The sequence below is a fragment of the Panicum virgatum genome, chromosome 2N (genome assembly GCF_016808335.1).
Source record: "Panicum virgatum strain AP13 chromosome 2N, P.virgatum_v5, whole genome shotgun sequence".
Lineage (NCBI taxonomy): Eukaryota > Viridiplantae > Streptophyta > Magnoliopsida > Poales > Poaceae > Panicum > Panicum virgatum.
In genome coordinates this window covers 65,282,752-65,302,291 of record NC_053146.1, presented here as the reverse complement: position 1 = coordinate 65,302,291, position 19,540 = coordinate 65,282,752, and the positions used below count along the sequence as shown (strand labels likewise).

At 45.9% G+C, this 19,540-nt stretch overlaps 3 protein-coding genes and 1 pseudogene across 4 annotated transcripts; all 4 read right to left on the bottom strand.

Annotated features, from left to right (window-relative positions):
- Window positions 1-1,195: 1,195 nt before the first annotated feature.
- Window positions 1,196-2,404, bottom strand: LOC120658589. Its single transcript, XM_039936856.1, has one exon. It carries the CDS (start codon window positions 2,349-2,351, stop codon window positions 1,437-1,439), a length of 915 nt encoding a protein of 304 aa, XP_039792790.1. The 5' UTR covers window positions 2,352-2,404; the 3' UTR covers window positions 1,196-1,436.
- A 1,705-nt stretch (window positions 2,405-4,109) lies between these two features.
- LOC120658615 (glutamic acid-rich protein-like) lies at window positions 4,110-7,483 on the bottom strand. Of its 2 annotated transcripts, none has more exons than XM_039936886.1 (9): window positions 7,135-7,483; window positions 6,589-6,691; window positions 6,342-6,474; window positions 5,362-5,484; window positions 5,219-5,272; window positions 4,970-5,016; window positions 4,657-4,755; window positions 4,478-4,529; window positions 4,110-4,382 (listed from the first exon to the last, which is right to left on the bottom strand). In XM_039936886.1, exons 2-9 carry the CDS (start codon window positions 6,688-6,690, stop codon window positions 4,363-4,365), a joined length of 630 nt encoding a protein of 209 aa, XP_039792820.1. In that variant the 5' UTR covers window position 6,691; window positions 7,135-7,483; the 3' UTR covers window positions 4,110-4,362. The 2 variants fall into 2 exon arrangements, with proteins under 2 accessions (XP_039792820.1, XP_039792819.1); XM_039936885.1 differs by having other exon boundaries at window positions 6,589-6,742; window positions 7,134-7,482.
- Window positions 7,484-9,429: 1,946 nt separating this feature from the next.
- LOC120662920 lies at window positions 9,430-10,225 on the bottom strand (annotated as a pseudogene).
- Window positions 10,226-18,230: 8,005 nt separating this feature from the next.
- LOC120662919 lies at window positions 18,231-19,163 on the bottom strand. The gene has a single exon (XM_039941967.1). The coding sequence runs from the start codon at window positions 19,161-19,163 to the stop codon at window positions 18,231-18,233; it is 933 nt and encodes a 310-aa protein (XP_039797901.1).
- Between the last annotated feature and the right edge of the window lie 377 nt (window positions 19,164-19,540).

Here is a 19,540-nt window from a genome sequence, read left to right as displayed (position 1 = left end):
TCACGTTGTTGACAAGGAAAGATCAACATGAATTTTAAATCGATACTAGTTGTGAGACCAACTCATCAGCCATATTGATGCGTAATCAACCAAAAGTAGTTAATTTGAAATTAATTTTATCAGTGCAATGGCTAGTTTTGCATGTGAAAGTTGCGTCGATGTACATATGTTGCAGCAATGAGAAATAGTCGTCCGTTTTAATGTGAGAACTAGGTTCTTGCATGTGCGTTGCTACGGGTAGCAAAAATTATATTAATCCATGTATGAAAATAATTCAACTTTGTAAAACTTCTACAAGACTGAACTCCAGTGGTAATAGTTTTTTCAAAGTAATATGCAGCATGGGTAGCACGACGTTGATCTTAGCAACATGCTATTTTAAGGCTAATTTAGACTCGAAAGACCTGTTCTGCCAGTGCTATGAGTGAACAAAAATAAACCCAAAACAATATTCTGCATGTCAAAAAATATTACATTCGATGAAATTAAAATATCCATAATAGATTAAAAATTCATCTAGACAAAATCGTAGTATCCATAATCTCATCTCATGACATAATTTAAATAATTTATCTCATATCTCTAATTCACATGTTTTTTTCCTATGATGTGGCTGACACTTAACACAATCAAGAAGTATTTTTCGATATGCGTTTCCATCGAACGCTAGCACGTCGATCACAAAATTCCTCCTCGGTGCTTGCCCATCCTGTAGTTAAGATTGTGTATACATAAGCATCAAGTTGTGCTGGACTGAATCATGAACGTGGAAAAACATAATATACACACCATACATATTGGCGTAGTCCTCGCATGCTTCCAAGTTCCAGGCAGTCCTATATTGAAGAACTATGTAGCCAGTTAAACACCTGTGGTTGAATGCTCTGTGAATACATGTGACAGATTCGTATATAATATACTGCAATTTTAGATTTAGTTAAGTTACCCGTCTTCATCCTCGACAATACCATGTGCACTTTTAGCTTTCCACGTGAAAATGTTATGGCTCCATTCTTTGTCATATACTCTCATATATAGCACCCATATACTTTATACTCATATCTAGGATTGCGCGCATGTATTCTTGTATGGCATATCTTTGCACCGTTCTGGAGTTGAGGTCGGGTCAATCCAAGTAAATTTTGTATCCTTATGGTGAAGCTCAAATAGCATAAATTTTGTACTTGGGAATTGATTGAAAACTTGGGAAATGGAGTGCATTCCGTTGCAAATACAAGGATAAATTAAATTAAGAAGCCACAGTAATACTTGACGACAGCGGGTTTAATTTGTTACAAACAGGCAAAATAGTAAAATACTACTACACTTCACGTAGTGATCAGTGCATATATTACTCGAAGTCCACTCTGAAGAGTGACACGAGAACGACTCCTGCCTTCTTGCTGGCTTGCTGCATTATATTGGTGTTCAATTCGTCACAGGATGGTGCACGCGCCGACTGAAGCCAGCGTGCTCACCGTGTCCACCAGCGTGCACACGGACTCCGCGGTGTGCGCCGCCTCGCCCACCACGTGTAGGCCAGTCTGGACAGCGCGGGCGGCGTCCCCGCCCCTGTTAGGCTGGACCTGGCCGCGCTGGGGCTGCAGCTGGGCCCGCGGCCGCTGGGCGCCGTCGTCCGCCGCCGGCACGCACCGCGGGTGCACGTCGTAGTTGCACGGTGCGCAGAGATACATGTAGCATCCGGCGTGGGAGGTCTCCTTGCAGACGTCGCACCAGCGGCTGGCCTTGAGGCGGGTGAGCGTGAGGTCGTGCTCGCGGCTGTGCTTGGCGAAGGAGATGGAGCCGGGGAGGCTGAGGCAGGCCGCGTGGATGCTGAAGTCGCACTCGCCGCAGCGGAAGCCGACGCCGCCGGTGATGGCGCGCTCGCACGCTGCGCAGGCGTAGGTCGCGCCGCCGCCGTCGTAGAAGTACATGGACAGCAAGTGCTCGGGGTGGAAGTGCGTGCCGGCCGTGAGCAGCACGCACCGGGGGTGCAGGTACACCTCCAGCGGCGCGCACAGGTACATGTAGCGCCCCGCGCGGGAGGTCTCCTCGCAGAGGCGGCACGCCCGGGCGGCGTCGAGGCGGGTGAGGGCGAGGGTGAAGGCGAGGAGCCCCTGGCCGTGGTCGCTTTGCGTGCGGCCCAGGCAGATGGAGCCCGGGAGCCCCGTGAAGCACGCCTTGTGGATGTTGAAGTCGCACTCGTCGCAGCTGTAGCCGGCGCCGGTGACGACGCGCTCGCACGCGGCGCAGGGGTACGTCGACGCGTCGCTGTAGTGGTAGGACTTGAGCATGTGCTGTGGGTGGTAGTACGTGCTCCGGATCGTGGCAGTAGCCGAAGCGGCGGCCATCTTCTCCTCCGATCCCTTTGGCTGCCACTGCTCTGATTTGGTTGCTTTCTGGATCACTTGTTGGTTTCGTCTGCACAGTCGATCGACACGTATTTATAGGTGAAAATTTTACATGTATTTACTTAATTATTTACTTTCACCAAAGAGGCGAGGCTGGAAATTGTCTCTCTCTGGATACCTGGTTCTGGAACGATTCTACAGTGCCTTTTCTTGTATCAACATTTGACCCCAAGCCAGAGAGATGTCACCTGGCATCACGGAAGCTAGCTAACCCCTCTCCTACGTTCTCCCCGGCAGCTCCGACGACTTCGAAAGGTAAAAGTCAAGCCACGCACGCAGTCGTCAGGTCGCTGTTCAGACATCAGATTTCAGAACGGGACAATATGTTGTAGCGATAGCGAGCCAGACCGATGGACCGCGCTTCAGGGACTCGTTCTTCTCCTCGGACGACCACGAGCGACAAGTCGTTGCCGACACGCATGCATGACGGCGGCGGCGCGTACGTACGTCCTCCTGCCGGTACAGTCAGTTTGTGCGCGAGCTGCTGCCGTTCTTCTCGGTGTGTCCCTGCCTCCCTGCAGCTTGCACTAGGGCAATGGAGATGGCCTCTGGTTTGTTCAGTATATGACCAGTACATTGTACGCAATACGTCAGAGCAAAGGCCACCGTTTTAGAGTTTGCTCGAGTACGACCCTTCACTGGAAATGGGCTTTTTCGTGCCAGAATCAAGCACAGAAGAGCATAATTGCTGCTGTCGTAGTACAGAAAACGCGGACTTCAGCGTACTGAGCCATTTCTAATTTTGTACTCCATCCGTTCTAAATTATAAGTCATTTCAAGAATTTTGAAGAGTCAAACTTGTTAGACCTTTTGGATCACACAGTGCACAATCGAGAGAGTTTTCATTGCTCTTTTATTTACATGGTACAAGGGGTCCAAGATCTAGGACAATAACAGAAACTAAGAAGGGTGAGGACCTTCTCCTGTGGAGCTCGAGGGGCCTGCTATCTCGCTTTCCTCGGTGAAGATCCGCGCAGGGGCGGCGACGATCGGTGTAGTGATGGCCGTTGGACGCCGGAGTCGTCGAGAGTGACGCAGGGGCGGCGGAGACGCGGTGCAGTGACGTCACGGTGAGCCGGTGGCGCTTTCCGTCGCTCTCAGCCCTCTCTATCGATCGGTCTAGGGTCTGAGGTGAGGAACACTGGCGGCAGCGGTGAACCTCGTGTCTTGTGCCACTGGTCTCCACCTCCTTTTATGGGGCTGCGCAACGGGGGGCCACCAGCCATTTCTTGGGCTGGGCGCCCCCGATCAGGGCGCGAGTAGGGCCCAGACATGGCTGTTGAGCCAAGTCTGGTGGAGATCAACCTAACAAAACTATCTCAAAGTTTGATCAAAATTATAGATAGAAATACAAAAATTTATGAAATCAAATAAATATACTATAAAAATATAGCTAACAAAGAGTATAATGATACTTAATTGGTATCATAAATGTTATTACCTTGCTATATATATTTAGTCAAACTTCAAAAACTTTGACTCTCCAAGATTTTTGGAATGACTTATAATTTGAAACAGAGGGAGTATCATTCAGAGAAGTCCATCTGCGTATTCGCCCGTAACCTTGTAGCATATTGGAAAGCATTTATCGACATGGGAAGACAACACGATGTCCAGTCATGAAGCAACGGTGGACCAAATTCTGAAGTCTGACATGAACGGTGGATCAAATCCTATTCTTGGAGGGTGACAAAAACCTGGCAAATAAACTACACCCCATTGCATATCCCGTCACTGTTTGCAGCGAGGCAGGGTGCAACACAAAAGTTGGCAACGGTGTATCTTACTATTCTGATAGGTCTGAGTTTCTGACAAAGCATGTACCATTTTGAAAAGAAAAGAACAGCGCAAATATTGCTCTACAATAGCCTAGGTAGGTACTACTCCCAACAAATTTGCTGGATGAGTTGCAAATGAAAAGAAAAGAAAGCAAAAATCTGGCCATCCGCACTTAATCGTAGTAATCTTCATCTGTTTACACAAACAATTGTTTCGTCAGAAGCTTCAGAAACGGACAGGAGTTCGATTCAGAAAATTAGTAGTCATATGATTCAATGGAAACTTACGTGCTTCTTCCTCTTGGTTCCAATCATCGTCGTCGTCATCAAACTCAATATTCTACAAGGGTGGCATTCAAGGTATCAAAGTGATATAAAAGATAATTATACATGTTTCTCAAGCCACAAACCAAGATCCCCTGCTCTAGCTTACAGAAACCCCAGCTATGAAATTCAGTGGTACGCACCTGATTATAGTCATCATCTGAATTTTCTTCCTCCTCTTGCACTTCTTCCTCTTCCTCTTCCTCCTCGTCATCGCCTTCCTTTTCCACCTTGCTTCCATCCTACAACCACCATGAATATGATGGACTAAGAAATAGTAGAAAAACAAATTGACATGCTTCTCTTGTTGGCAGAAGTTTAATAGTATGATGAAAACAAACAGTCAAATTTCCAAGCCAGTGATGATACAAACAAAATTCAGACATGCTTGCCAAATGAACATTATATACAAAGGTTAAACAAGAATATGACAAAGAGATGATTATGATGCCTTGCCTTGTGTTTCTCTTCAAGCTTCTCAAACACTTGAAAAGCATGCTCATCTGTCAAACACAGAGGTAGAATCCACGTTAAAAAAAATTGAACTATAACTGAGTAACATCTAGCAGTAGCAAGTTTCTCTTCAGTTATTTGTGCTGCTACCCTACAGGAAATAGTCTTGAAAAGGAGATTTCTCAAGTACTATACTATTTCATGAAGAAGCAAAAAGGATATTATCCATTAATTCTGTGGAAGTTGTCAAACCTGAATCTTTATCCCAGCGGAGTTTCTTGTTGCTTACTTGCCCCCTTCTAGAACCTAAAAGGAACAGAATATCATGGTTACTATGCTGGAAACGTAGAGCTGACAATAAATTTCACTGTACAGAAGTATGTTCAAGACAGTACCTTGTACCAGTTCAGCAGGGAAATTCGAAGGGGTTAATTTGAGATATGATGCAAGAGCTTCACGTTTGTTATGTGTCTTGCGTTTCCTATCAGAAAATCTTTCAATCTCTTTGTCTTCATTCTCTGACAACATATTAAATCATAAGTAACTAAACTTAAAAAAGGTAGAAAAGGGCCAACGCAAAAAAAAGGATGAAAAAAAATGCCTAAAGATGATGGTGAAAAATAATTAACAGAACAAGGTAAAAGACGCTAGTAATGAAAAATCAAAGTATTCTTTTAAGATGTTGAATTGTCAGCTGCAGCTGGTACAAGAAGCTAACAAATCCAGCAACGCACATGAATTTTTTTCCCACAAACCAATTGTATGCCAAAACAGTATACAAGAAAAGTATCGAGCTCCTAAATGCAAAAAAAAAACAGGATTAAGGGATCCGCTATCATATATAGTTTGGGTACAAACGGAATGAAGCCGGAGAATCCAGCTTTCAAATCAGCCAAAGTAGAAAAATTGAGATAAAAAAAACCTAAAATAGGAGGACACTCACTAATATAGGTACTCATTTCTAATGAACTAGCAAAAGTACAAAACTAGCTTCCATCCCACACTGTACCCAAGTATTCAGTCATTTTCTTAAACAAAACATAAAGTGCTCCGCCAAATACTGAATCGACTAATCTACTAACATATTTCGAGAATGGTTGCCTACAGTACATGGTTATACTTATACCAAGTTTGACAGCTTCAGCACAATTAGTTTGAGGCTTCAACCCAATTCTTCAACCATCTACTTGAAAGAAACATAAATTACTGCCTCCAAATACTCTACAGGGCTGATTGTGTACCCAACAGGTTTAGAGAAAATCTTGACTTTGAGCAAGCAAGCAGCAAAGCTATATATCAGAAGATAAGGAGAACTAACATCCCGCATAAGTAAGATGAACAAAAAGGTAAGCCGTGATAAGTTCAGTCATAATACTTTTCTTGGGAGCATCCTCCTCTAGGTGGTAGCAGGAAGTCCGCCAGAACTCCTCGAGCTTCAACGTGGACATTAACAGCGCCTTCTCCTCGTTGCTCATCTTGACGCACATCATCTCCGGCAGGGTGGTGTCCTGCTCATACGCCGTAATCAGCCAGCCAAACGAGTCACCGAAAGAATTGGAAGCAGCACATGAATTGTACACCAGGATACGCGAGGAGCAGGCGGAGGGTGAGCGGAGACTGACCGGGAAGTCCTCGTGCGGCACGTGCTTGGCCGGGTGGTCGTACCCGAACCCTCCCCCTCTCCCTCTCCCGCGGCCCCCTCTTCCACGGCCTCGGAACGACATCGGCGCAAAGGGAGAGCAGTGGGCGGACCCAGGATTTGAACCTTGGGTAGTCCTAGTAAAAAATTTCAAATGCAATACGGTGTAAACCAAAAAAAATCTATCAATTCGGTATTTCAGAATGTCTCCAAACAACTTGGAAATAACCAAAAGTGTATTACTATATTAAATATGTCTCCAAATAACAAGTTAAATTGGACATAGCATCTCTTGATTTAACCCTCTTCCACTTTTCTGACAAATGACAACACATAACAGTAGGAAGAATAACATATCAACCTCTGATTTTAGTCTAATTTATTGCAATTTGTGAATCCAAGTGCTCTACTGACTAAATCCCTAAATTGCTCTACTACTAATTCACTACTACTAGCATATCCTAATCCCAATTTCTACATAGATATGGATTTTGAAATCGAAACTCAACTTCTTGGAGGGACCCTAACCTGTAGAGTAGTGAGCACAAGGGTGAAGGATTGAAGTGCCGGACGGGCAGTCAGGCGAGTCGGCGTCTCAGGCGGCCGAGCCGCCGAGGTCCTGGCGCCTAGTCGCCACGTGCCCGCGCTGGACAGCAGGCGCCGCCGGAGCCGGCTGGGGCGCCGCGAGTCGCTAGGGTTAGCTGCTGGGGCAGATGCGTGGGGCTGGATAAGCGGCGGTGCGCTGGTGGGCCGCAGTTGGCCGCGCTGCTATGGCGCCACCAGCCGGGGACGACCGCGGGAGCTGCGCCACCGAGCCAGGGGACGGGGAGAGGCGAGACCGAGCGAGTCACGAGTTACGACTCGCGAGAGGAGATGAGGGCGGCGGCGATTTGTGTGGAGACAGGGGAGACGAGATCGGAAGTGTGCAGACTGGCTTGGCTTGGGCCGCTTCCGATCCAGTAATTGTGAACCGCAAAAATTCTGTTGGGCTAAATCAGCGGGTAGGCCCAGGCCTACCTGGACTACCATTGCAACCATTGCAAGTACCGTGTTTGGCTGTTTGCAGGTCGATCGTCCATCCGAAACTTTATAAGACAAAACGGGAAGACGCGCTAGCTACCTGCCTGCGCTGTGTATTTGATGAATATTGAACGTACGCCAAACAACAGTTGAAAAAAAATAACACCAAGAATCATGCAGTATGGACTCGGTCCGCTCAAACAGTTCATCATAGACCGTGTTTGGATCCTAGTGTTAGTGTTAGTTTTTAACTCCACCAAATAACCCTTCAAAGAAATAACACTTACTAGTTTGGATTCTAGTGTTATTTAGCATTTATTAAGAAAAACCAATGTTCTTTTTTTAGTGGGGCTCACTAGAAGTAACATAATAATCACCTCTTGGAGGGGTTAGAGTTTTGGAGTGTGTTAGTGCCAAATAACACACATGTTTGGCTCTCAAGTGTTAATTGGGGTTATTTGGGGTGTGTTACTAAATAACAGAGGGATCCAAACAGGGCCATAGTGTTGACGGTTACGTTCAGTTGACATTCGTTTTCCCAACTTCAAAACCATGTTCTGGTATTAATAGTTTAATTAATACCCAATAGGGCAAGTGGCGTTTGTTCAAACTACCGTTGCTGTTTGTTCAGTGCATTGGTGGCCGGGGCCCATATATATCCAGTTGATTCGGGAAAGAAAACAGTAGAACATTATTTCTCGACGAATCTTTTGAGGCGAACATTATTTCTCGACGAATCTCAAGAGCGAAAATTAAAAGTAAATGGCACTGATGAACTGGCCGGCGCCATCTCTGACCACATCGATAGTCAACTATATTCTGTTGCTTCATCGACTCTATGGGCTAAGCCCACAAATAATGCTGTTGTCTTCTTCCTTGACACGGCAGTGTGAGGGGAGAAGAAGTCCGATCCAATCCATTCTAGTGCTTATTTGATCACTGAGGAACTCGATCGGGGACGATCCTGCAAGCTTCGAGGCCACCGCTTGCAACGGTTGTGTTTCTTTGGGCTTGCATTGGATACAGATCATATCGTCATGCTACATCCACCAAACAACATAGACGACACAGTGTAAGCAGCTCGATCTTGTGCACATAAATAAACTTTTTTTTTAGGGTCAGAAGGGGGGGATCCCCACCTGATTCATATTCATTATCAGGGGCTGTTTGGCAGCCAAAGCCATTACAAAAGCTGGAATTTTAGCAATTTTTGAGGGGAATGCCAGATTTACAAGGGGGTTTACATAATGGGAAACCGTGAGCACCAGGAATCAGCAATGACACGATCGACAGCTGGCCAACGTTGGCTCCACAGCCGTGCGTCTTCCTTGCAGGCCTGCCACAGCCGAGCGTGCGAGGCAGGCAAACTGTTGAACACCACATCGTTCCTATGCTTCCAGATATGCCAGCAGAGGAGGTGGAGCAGGGTGTGGTAGTGTTTCGCCGGTATCCCGCCCGGCCGCTGGATTGACCAGACATTTCTTTAATTTTTTGAACGAACCACACAAGATAATGTGAGTTTCATTGATATAGCAAGAAAATACAAAATAACAAGACTCATCCACAAGACATTTCAGGCAGCCTGCGCATGGCTACAACCATTGTTCTTATTAGCAGCATTAGTGCGCTTATTATGATGCGCGATTACACTTGGGAAGAAGGAACTGCATGCACTTAAAAAGGAAATATTTTAATTTATGCAAACCCAACAACTACATGCATGGGGTCCTGCTGGGGCCCCCGGCCCACCGGAGTAACCGGGCATGCCGGTGGCTACAACGACGACGGCATGGTAGGAGGTAGGTTAAGTGAAGGCTGCTTCCAGGACATTGAGCACCGGCGACGCCAAGTCGCCGTTTGCCGCGTCGACCGCGACACGGAAAGCTTGCCTTGAGAAGGAACTTGGCGATGACGCGCCCAGTGCTGCAGCTCGGTTTCGGGGCAACACTACTGTAACAGTAACCGCTGCTGGCAGTTTGGCTAGCAAAACTGCCCAGCAGCTGGGCGCCGGCGCCGGCGCTGCTCAGGCCACCACCAGCAAGCAGGCTGTCGCCACCGCTTGGCACCCCGGAGACACACGTGATGTGCAACCTGACGAGGCAATCTCCCCCGCAGACGTACTGCCACACCGGCAAGCCGCCATGGCAGGCCGAGCAGTGCCCGGACGAAGGGACCATGCAGAGGTCGTGCTCGGGGTGGAGGGGGCTCCGGTCTCCGGATCGTCTGCGGGAGCATCGCGCAGAGAGGGTGCACGTCGAACATGCACCGGGTGCAGCGGTATACGAAGCTCCCCGGGGCGCACTCCTCCTCGCAGAGGTCGCACACCCACCCGGCGCCGGCGGCGCCGGAGGGGATGTGGCGGCTCAGCGTGAGGCTGTGCCACGGGTGCGCGAAGAAGGCGACGGCCTCCTTGAAGTAGTCAGCGCAAGCCTCGTGGACGTCGATGTCGCAGGCGTTGCAGCGGTAGCCGGCGAGGCCGGCGAGCTGGGATCGCCGGATCCGCAGATGTCGCAGATATGGGTGGAGTCGCCACCGTATTGAGTCCTCACAAGCGGGTGACGTGGATGGGCGAAGTAGTGTCTTCGATGACTAGGTGCCATGAATCTACTAATCAGCTATATCTGGGCTCAAGCTGATGGCATGCTCTGTACAGGTCCGGCTGACGACCTGTACAGTTGACTCATATTTCTCCCAGCTTTTTTTGAACGATTCTTCTCCCGGCCAGCTTTTAATACCCATGTTACTAAGGCTTCCTCCATGCATGCATCTACTAATCAGCACTATATGCCATGGCTAGTGCTAATTTATTATAAAAAGAAATAATACTAATTGGTACTGATTTAGTATAAGAGAAAAACACCGATTCTGACTAGTTGGCTAACAAGCCGGCCAAACATATTTTCGGCAACTAGATGACATGCATGCATCTACTAATCAGCTCTGGGCTCAAGTTGGTGGCATGCCGTATGCCTGGCCAGAGAAGCTAGCTACAGTACTCCGGCATTAGATCCTGTTTAGTTTGCAAAAAGTTTTACGCAGTACATATCACATCGAATCTTCCGGTATATATATGGAGCATTAAATGCATTTGAAAAAAATAATTAATCACACGGTCTAACTAATTAGCACAAGCTGAATTTTTAAGGCTAATTAATTCATAATTGAACATTATTTGTCAAATAACAATGAAATGTGCTACGGTACCAGAACTCAAATTTTTTCACCAACTAAATACATCCTTAGTTGCCTAAATTCCTATTAGTTGGGGGACTCCCATGCATCCTGCCATGTCAACATACTGTCTGTCGCCGTGATCCGCGAACGATGAAGGATAGAGTGGATGCTTGCCCGCGCCGAAGCAGCGCGGCTGAACTTCGCATCGACTCTATTCCATGGACTGAGCCCGCGCGCTGCTGTTCATCATGCTTAGCACGACCATTAAATCACAGCTAGTGCTTGGCGCGGTGATGACACGAGAACATTCTTGGGGGGGGGGGGGGGGGGGCGTGTTCGGAGGGCGTCGTGCCACGCGTGGTGTTCCATCCGCCGCCACGGGTCAACCTTGAACTCTCATCGTCGTCTCGTGCGCGCTGCCTCCCGGAACGAATGACCGGCTGCAGAACCCTTGCCGGCAGTTAGGAACAATAATCGAGCGTACGTACCGGCCCGAAACCAACCGTATGTCCGGCTGCTGATCACCTCTGGTCTCTCTTGCCATGAAATTGAAAAGTGGAAAAAGGGGAACTCCGGCCTCAGCCAGTAATATAACCGTGACAGTTTTTCTGTGACTGAGTTCCATATAGTAGGTGTCGATTGTTTTCAGTTACCAACTCATAGTTAAATCCATTGCAATTGCACACGACAATCACCATAGTAGCTCAAGCCTTAACAGTATACGGCCGGAGTATATGCCAACGGCTAGATGTACATATATAACACGGCATGAGAAAACCACAAGAAAAACAACCATTCGTTCCTGCATTTTAGTACCGGTCAACTTTTAGTCTGGTATTAAAGTTAGCATTAATCTATTTTAGTATCGGGTCCAATTTTGAAAACCCACGAAACCACTTTAGAACCGGGTCAAAGTTCCAACCGGTACTAAATGTCACCTTTTAGTACCGGTTGGTGTTTTGGTCCGGTACTAAAATGGCGCGGTCATTTAGTACCGGTCAATAACTTCACCCGATACTAAATGGTGACATTTAGTATTGGTCGGTGTCTTGACCCGGTTCCCCACAGGCTGCTATAAAAAGAAAGCATATCTACATCTATTACATGTGTTGTGTAGATGAGATGGTAAGAAAGAGTCCTACGAGACTTGAGGTTATGAGTTCGAATCTTAGGAACCTTTCCTAATAGATGCTTAGTTTATCAGAGAACAACTTAAAGTTACCTAACTTTTCCTCAAATTTTTTCTTTATTTTTTGAGCATAAAATCATTTAGTACCGGTAGGTCGGTATTACGGATCGATACTGAATGACCACCAACCATAGCAGTGAACAAAGAAAAGCGAAACAAAAGATATCACACGCGATGCCCTTCTTGAGACGAAGAAAACGTAGAAGGAGAAAGCACGGCTGAACTACAGATATAGAGATGGAATCCGCATCATCAGGACATGCTTCGTTGATCAGAGAACAACTTCAAGCTACCTAATAATATGTAGTGTACCTTTGTTTGTCTTAGATACCATCAAACATCGTGTCTATGGCGTCGAGTACCGGCGACATGATCCCACCAGTCAGAATATTCACTACTAGAAAAAAAAACCAAGGACACCGGTTGAGAAGGGCCTTACCGGTATCCCAAAACCGAGACCAATAGTCTTTCGTTTTAACATCGGGTAAAATAATCGGTACCTAAGGCACCCATTTTTGTCAAAAATATGACATTTCTTACTATCTCAGCTACACATCATTTATGATAGGAAGAGAGATATTTTTCTTTTGAAATAACTCTTGGATGAGCCTAAGGTACCGGTTGGTAACATCAACCGGTACCTAAGGCTCATCCATAGGTACCGGTTGGTGGTACCACTCGGTACTAATGTAAAAATTACCACCAGTACCTATGGAAAGCCTACCAACCGGTACCTAATGCTTATCTATAGGTTCCATCGATCCCAAAATTAGTATAGGTACCGGTTCATCTTTATTTCGATATTTTTGAAGTGGACCTATGGCCTGTTTTCTAAGTAGCGATTCAAGCCAAAAGACACCGATCTTGAGACGCATCTTGAGCGCCCGGCGTTTGCTCCCTCTCCGTCCCTCAGCCCCACCACCCTGCTGCGCGGCCGCGGCGGCGACGAGGGAGGTGCACCTCAGGTGCACGACCCTGAGCTCGCACGCTTCAGCGGGTGCTGCGAGTGGAACAAGCTGCTCGTGATGGTCGGCGTGTCACTAGCATCTGACGTCTCTCTCTCTGTTCCCCTTGCTTCTGAATGGAATTAGCAGTATATATATACACTTCTTCCCATGGAACTGACGTCGAACAGAATTAACTTTACCAGTAAGGGAAAAAATCGGAGATGGCCGATAAACGTGTTTATCGGATTTCTCGGAAACTTATCGGATTTGCTGTTTTTTTCCAACAAAATTTATAAAAAAATTCTTCAAATTATACATAAAATAATCTAGACGATCTCCAAACAATCTAATATAAAAAACAAGACATCACAATGCTTAGAAATGAGAAGATATGTAGGTTAGAGGGTAAAGGGTGAGTGCGAATTTAAAATTACCGAGAATTTTTATCAAACCGGTCACCGCCGATAAACGTGACTATCGGATTTCTCGGAATTTTTTTGCAGAGAAATTATTCCCTGTCGTCGAACCGTAGCCTTGTATTGCTGAGGATCGATCAATCGCACTACCGGAGTCGTCTTGTTTGCCGTGTGCTAGGGGCACACGACAAACAGGCATCGGCAAAGAGGTCTTTTGCCGTGTGCTATTTATTTCAGAAAATTGATTTTAAAAATAGAAAACAGAAAAAATTTAATCCGAGAAGGACCCCACGGCACACGGCAAACAGTCATCGGCAAAGAGGTCCTTTGCCGTGTACTATTTATTTCAGAAAATTGATTTTAAAAATAAAAAATAGAAAATATTTAATCCGAGAAGGACCCCACCGGCCAGCCACACAACCGCTCCACCTCCACCAAAGTCACAAGTAGCGGCATTTTTAACGCACTATGCACCCAACGGGATTCGAACTCACGACCTCCCCCTCACTTGTAACCTTCTCTACCACTACACTACACACTCACTTGTGTTTATACTATATTTTCTTTCCCCACATATTATACTAAACCGAGTGTAAATTTCTTGTTTGAGACTCTAAACGAATTCAAATAAAAAAATTCTCAACTACAAAGTTTCATAACTTTTCGAGATCTACAACTTTCATTTAGGGTGTTTCACCATTCGAGGTCGTTTACAAAATTTGAATTTAACTTTGCCGTGTGCCAGATCTAGGGCACACGACAAAGTCTGTTTGAAATAATTATTTTTACTTTTAATTTTTTACCATTCAATTTGCTCCACTATTTCATGTTCGCATAACTTTGTCATAATTTTTACCTTATCAAAGTGACTCAATAATTCATGTTTGATGATTCTATATGAAAATTTTATTATTTCATGTGTTTCAAGCTCAAATTTAAATTATATTAATTCTGTAATTGCTCTTGTTACATTAAAATTATCAATCGGTTCCAAAAAATTATCAAAAATTTATATGAAACAATTTATATTGTCCATTGGCTATAGAAAAAATTTCAAAGTTAAACCCGAATTCAATAGTCACTCTCACTCCAAACCTAACCACATCCTTCTCAACTCTCTGATTCTTCTTTGCTGATGTTTCTATTTGTAAGCATGGTAAGTGAAAAAATTGTGAAACCCACTCAAATTTTTACCACAGCCTCCACGTATGATGTCATGAGATATTGATAAATCTCATAAAGTTTGGACTTCATTTGCTTATTTTAGAATTTTAAAATCATTTTAACACACGTTCATGGTCGTGTTTCCTGGACAAGATGTTCAATTTTTTTTTATTTGGTGGGTAAGGCCACAAACTAGGTTAAATAACATGAATATCATTTTTTACTTACTTTATTCTATTATTTGAATCGCTTGTGGTTCAAATTTGATTTAATTCAAAAAATTGCTTGAAATGCAATTAATTAGTTAAATATAGCCAACAAACTCAAAAAAGTACCATATGTTGTACCATGGAGTACCATATGTTGTATGTAAAGAGTCAAAAAAGTTTCGAGGTGAGAAGAGATTTTTTTTACTTTGTCATGTGCCTAAATAAAACACACGGCAAAGCATGTATTTGTCGTGTGTCAGAAAAAAGCACACGGCAAAGCATGACTTTGCTGTGTGCCAAAAAAATGCACATGGCAAAGCATGACTTTGCTGTGTGTTATATTTTTACCGTGTGTGCACACAGTCAATAGCTTTTTTGCCGTGTGCCCGATAGAAAGCACACGGCAAACTATCGGACGACACACAGCAAATACGTGTTTTCCCGTAGTGTCGACAGCACACTAGGGATGAAATGGCTGTGAAGCTTCGAATGTGTTGAACGGCTTGGTCGCAGTGGCAAAGACATAGCCACAAATGAGCCTGACCTAAGCCGCCATTTTTATCATGCATTATTGCTGCTTCTTTTTGCATAATAAACCAGTGGACTTGGCATGCAGTTGACTAGCTAGCGTTTGCATTGTGTACCGAGTCCACACACCATCCATCTGGATCTGACGTAAGGAGCTAACCAAGTGGAAGTGGTGTTCTGTACGCTGCATTGTTGCGTCCTCTCCGTCCGCGCCAAAATTCTGTCGGAATCAGGATGTACGTAGCCAAGTAGCCATGCGCAGGTAACAGTGGACCGTGACTTACGAGGGTGCGCGGAAGTCGCAGCCCATTTGTTTTGCGTCGACGATTAGTGATCAAGGTGGGCAGTAGTAATGATCGAGCTGCACATGATGAAAGAGCTAGCAAAGCTTGCTACAGGTTTGGAGTCGATGGCACATATGACCACTACTCCAGGCACCTAGTGTTGACTTGTTCTTGGTCAGTCGTCTTTTTTTAAAAAAGATTTTTAGGGCAGAGCTCCAGCCTTAACATTAATTGAAGAAAAGGCCGTTTTAGCGGTTTACAGCACCGGGGACCAGAGCTTCAACAAGTCCAAGTTTGGTCAGTCGTTTTTTTGCCATACCTTTTCTTTAAAGCTTTTATACATTAAGGTTTTATTACAGATAAATTTTTTTTATTACAGTGAAAGGGATCTGCCGGGACCTAGGCCCTGTTTGGAGAATTAGTTCTCAGGCTAATTTGAGGATTAAAGTTTAGCCTTTGAATTAACCCTCTAAAATTTAGCTCATGGACTAATTTGAGGATTAAAACATATATATCTCAATCATCGGTTCTACCTTCCATACATAGGAGTAAGGAGAAATGTGACTTTTGAAGGGGCTAATTTAGCTCCAAAGGATCCAAACGAGTGGAGCTAAAAGGGACACCTATTTTTTAGCCCTGAATCGAAACAGGTCTCTCCAGTACCGTTTGCGAAATTGCAAAATTGCAAAATCGCAATACCTAAAAGTTCCAAAATTTATACCTAAAAGTTCGAAAATTGCAACCATTGCAAGTACCGTGTTTGCAGGTCGATCGTCCATCCGAAACGTTATAAGACAAAACGGGAAGACGCGCTAGCTAGCTGCCTGCGCTGTGTATTTGATGAATATTGAACGTACACCAAACAACAGTTGAAAAAAAAAAACACCAAGCATGCAGTATGGACTCCGTCCGCTCAAACAGTTCATCATAGTGTTGACGGTTACGTTTAGTTGACATTCGTTTCCCCAACTTCAAAACCATGTTTTGGAATAGGGCAAGTGGCGTTTTGTTCAAACCACCGTTGCTGTTTGTTCAGTGCATTTGGTGGCCGGAGCCCATATATATCCAGTTGATCCGGGAAAGAAAACAGTAGAACATTATTTCTTTCAAGAGCGAAAATTAAAAGTAAATGGCAATGATGAACTGGCCGGCGCCATCTCTGACCAGATCGATAGCTAGTCAACTATACTCCGTTGCTTCATCTCAAGAGCGAAAATTAAAAGTAAATGGCAATGCTGTTGTTGTCACAGCCCACGGGCCGACTGGGCCGCGCGGGTTACTGTAGCGCACGGCTACCGTAGCGCACGGCTACCGTAGCGCCGCGGCCCAGTGCTCCCTTTAGTCCCAGACTGGAAACGGAATAGGAGTTGCACCAGCTTAAATAGCCGGTCCCTAGAAAGCTAGTAACTCCGGTTCGAACTTCTTGCATGAAGCGAGGACGAAAGCGCAAGAGAGTTATTTAGCAGGTGTGGTCTACTCAACGTGTAGAGTAAATCTTAGCCGTTATCCTGGGCCGGGTCGTTACAGTTGTCTTCTTCCTTGACACGGCAGTGTGAGGGGAGAGGAAGTTCCAATTCATTCTAGTGATATCCTGCAAGCTTCGAGGCCACCGCTTGCAACGGTTGTGTTTCTTTGAGCTTGGATACAGATCGTCACGCTACATCGACCAAAGAACATAGTGTATCTTGTGCCCATAGACTCAGTAAAACACAAGACATTACAGGCAGCCTGCACAGTGCCTCCAGCAGCGTAATTGCATTGACTACAACCATTGATCTTAGCACCATTAGTGCGCTTTCCAAGTGTAATCGTGCATAATAATAAGCGCACTAATGGTTTTGTACTATAGGATTTCTAAATTTAAGTGCCTCTTGAAAAACCGTAAACGGGCTGTATTGATATATCATGATCCTAATAATGTTATTTTAATGATGAGAAGTGAACTGGGTTCAGATGGTCCAGCAAGTGGAATTACTCGATCCGGGATTTAGTCCTCGATCGATCCAATATGGATGCTCGTTTTTTTAAAAAATTTGTTCCACGAGTAATTGTTCTTGTAAGATTTGTTCGCATTGGAATTTCATCACACACAGCAATGATAAAAAAGACTAGCAAAGCCGCCACCAATTCTGAAGACTCAACATTACGCCAACTTCTCATTACTCAGTACGGCAAGATTTTTCTTCAAAGAAAAAGTACGGCACAAGAAAAACAGAGAGAAAAGTGAAAGACAATACATTACATACGATGCTCCTCAAGCGCACGGTTGGCTACAGTAGAACAGTCACTCGATCTGCTAATCATAGACTTTGCACTTATTGAGCACATCACAGGCTGCACTGGTACCTGCGGGGCCAATTTTTTTTCTTTTTTTCCAAACTGGGACTTTGCCCTGATCAGTAGGTAACCGCAACCCCAGTTCAGGTACCCTTCTTACAAACAGCACAGAGAACTGGTAACGAAAAGTGCAAAAAAAAAGCGTAAACGGACAACCTGCAGCCATAACAGCAATGAAGAAGAAAGTCGTAGGGGTAAAGGCAACAGCTGATTGATCTTACTTGAGGCAAAGACGAAATGAAGAAGAAAGTCGTAGGGGTAAAGGCAACAGCTGATTGATCTTACTTGAGGCAAAGACGAAGGACGGCAAATAGCTCATACGACATGGCATGGCAATCAATCATTCAAGCTCAGCTGTCAGCTCCCAAACAGAAGCTGGGATGCCAAGTCACTGACTGCAGTGCTGATCGCGATACTGAGGAGAAACTTGGCTATGGCAGTCATCAGGCTGCCCGGGTTGTGCCCATTGCTTTGTCCACTACTACTGCAGGTAGCACCACCGTAGTAGCTGCCAGGCATGGCAGCGGGGTAGTAGCAGCCCTGGATGGGAGGGCCGTATCCCCCTTGGGTGACAGGGCTGCCGTAGTAGTTGCCCTGGACGCCGTATCCCTGAATAGGCTGGTTGTAGCCTGGGGCTACAGGGCCGTGGTACTGGTACCATCCCTGGCCGGCAGGGCCTCCAAAGCTGCGCTGGCCGACAGCGCCGCCATGGCTACCTTGGGCGCCAGCGTCGTAGCTGCCCTGGAAGGCCGCCGGCGCAAGGCCGTTGCTACCCTTGCCGGCGGCGGCGGGCGGGTCGATGGCACACGCGATGTGTAGCTCGAAGGAGGAGCAGATGTAGCGCCACTTGGGTAAAGGATGGTGGCAGGCCGAGCAGCCGCCAGGTGATTCTGAATAGACCATGCAGAGCTCATGCCCCGGATGGAACGGGTTACGGACCCTCTCCGGGAGCAACGCGCAGAGAGGGTGCGCGTCGAAGCCACTGGTGATGCAGCGGTACGCGAAGCTCCCTGGCGGACAGTCCCCTCTGCAGATGTTGCACAGGCGTCGTTCAGGGCTGCGGCTTAGCTTGAGGGCGTGCGGGTGCGCGAAGAAGGACATGGTCTCCCCAAAGTAACCGGCGCAAGCTCTGTGGATGTGGATGTTGCATTGGTAGCAGCCGAAGCCGGTGAGGCCGGCGAGTTTGAGGAGGCAGATGTTGCAGTGGACGGTGTGGTCGTCATGTCTGTACCAAGTCTCCTGAAGTGGGTGTTGTGGGTCGGCAAAGTGGCTTCGGTGACGAGACGCCATGGATGATGGTGTTTTATGCTTTGGAGAGAGCAAGGGAACTAGCTTGGAGAATCGATGGAGTTGCTTCCGTGACACTGTCTGAATTTGCCACCGGATCGGAGGACGGAGGTGCATTTATATATACTGCGAAACCTTCATCTCACAGCCAAATATTCTTCTTGTGCAAATGTAGAAATAGTCTTCTTCTTATGCAAATGCATACCCCCCCCCCCCCCCCGCCCCCAATAAAAAATGTAAAGTGAAATAGCACCTTAGCTTCTCGTTGTCGGCAGGCACGGACAAAGCCTCTTATTTGGCGAGGCTGAGCGCGCATCTTGTCCAAGCTTGAAACGGAAGAAGTGTACTTTTAATTTTTGGTCCGCTCTGTGTAATGAAAA

Excerpts from the sequence above, each read along its gene's own strand:
- LOC120658589 (XM_039936856.1), bottom strand. The coding sequence starts at position 2,351 with ATGGCCGCCGCTTCGGCTACTGCCACGATCCGGAGCACGTACTACCAC.
- LOC120658615 (XM_039936886.1), bottom strand. The coding sequence starts at position 6,690 with ATGTCGTTCCGAGGCCGTGGAAGAGGGGGCCGCGGGAGAGGGAGAGGG. Across the intron at positions 6,475-6,588 it reads TGCCGCACGAGGACTTCCCG|GACACCACCCTGCCGGAGAT; the intron begins GTCAGTCTCCGC and ends GCGTATGAGCAG. Across the intron at positions 5,017-5,218 it reads CCGCTGGGATAAAGATTCAG|ATGAGCATGCTTTTCAAGTG; the intron begins GTTTGACAACTT and ends TGTGTTTGACAG.
- LOC120662919 (XM_039941967.1), bottom strand. The coding sequence starts at position 19,163 with ATGGCGTCTCGTCACCGAAGCCACTTTGCCGACCCACAACACCCACTT.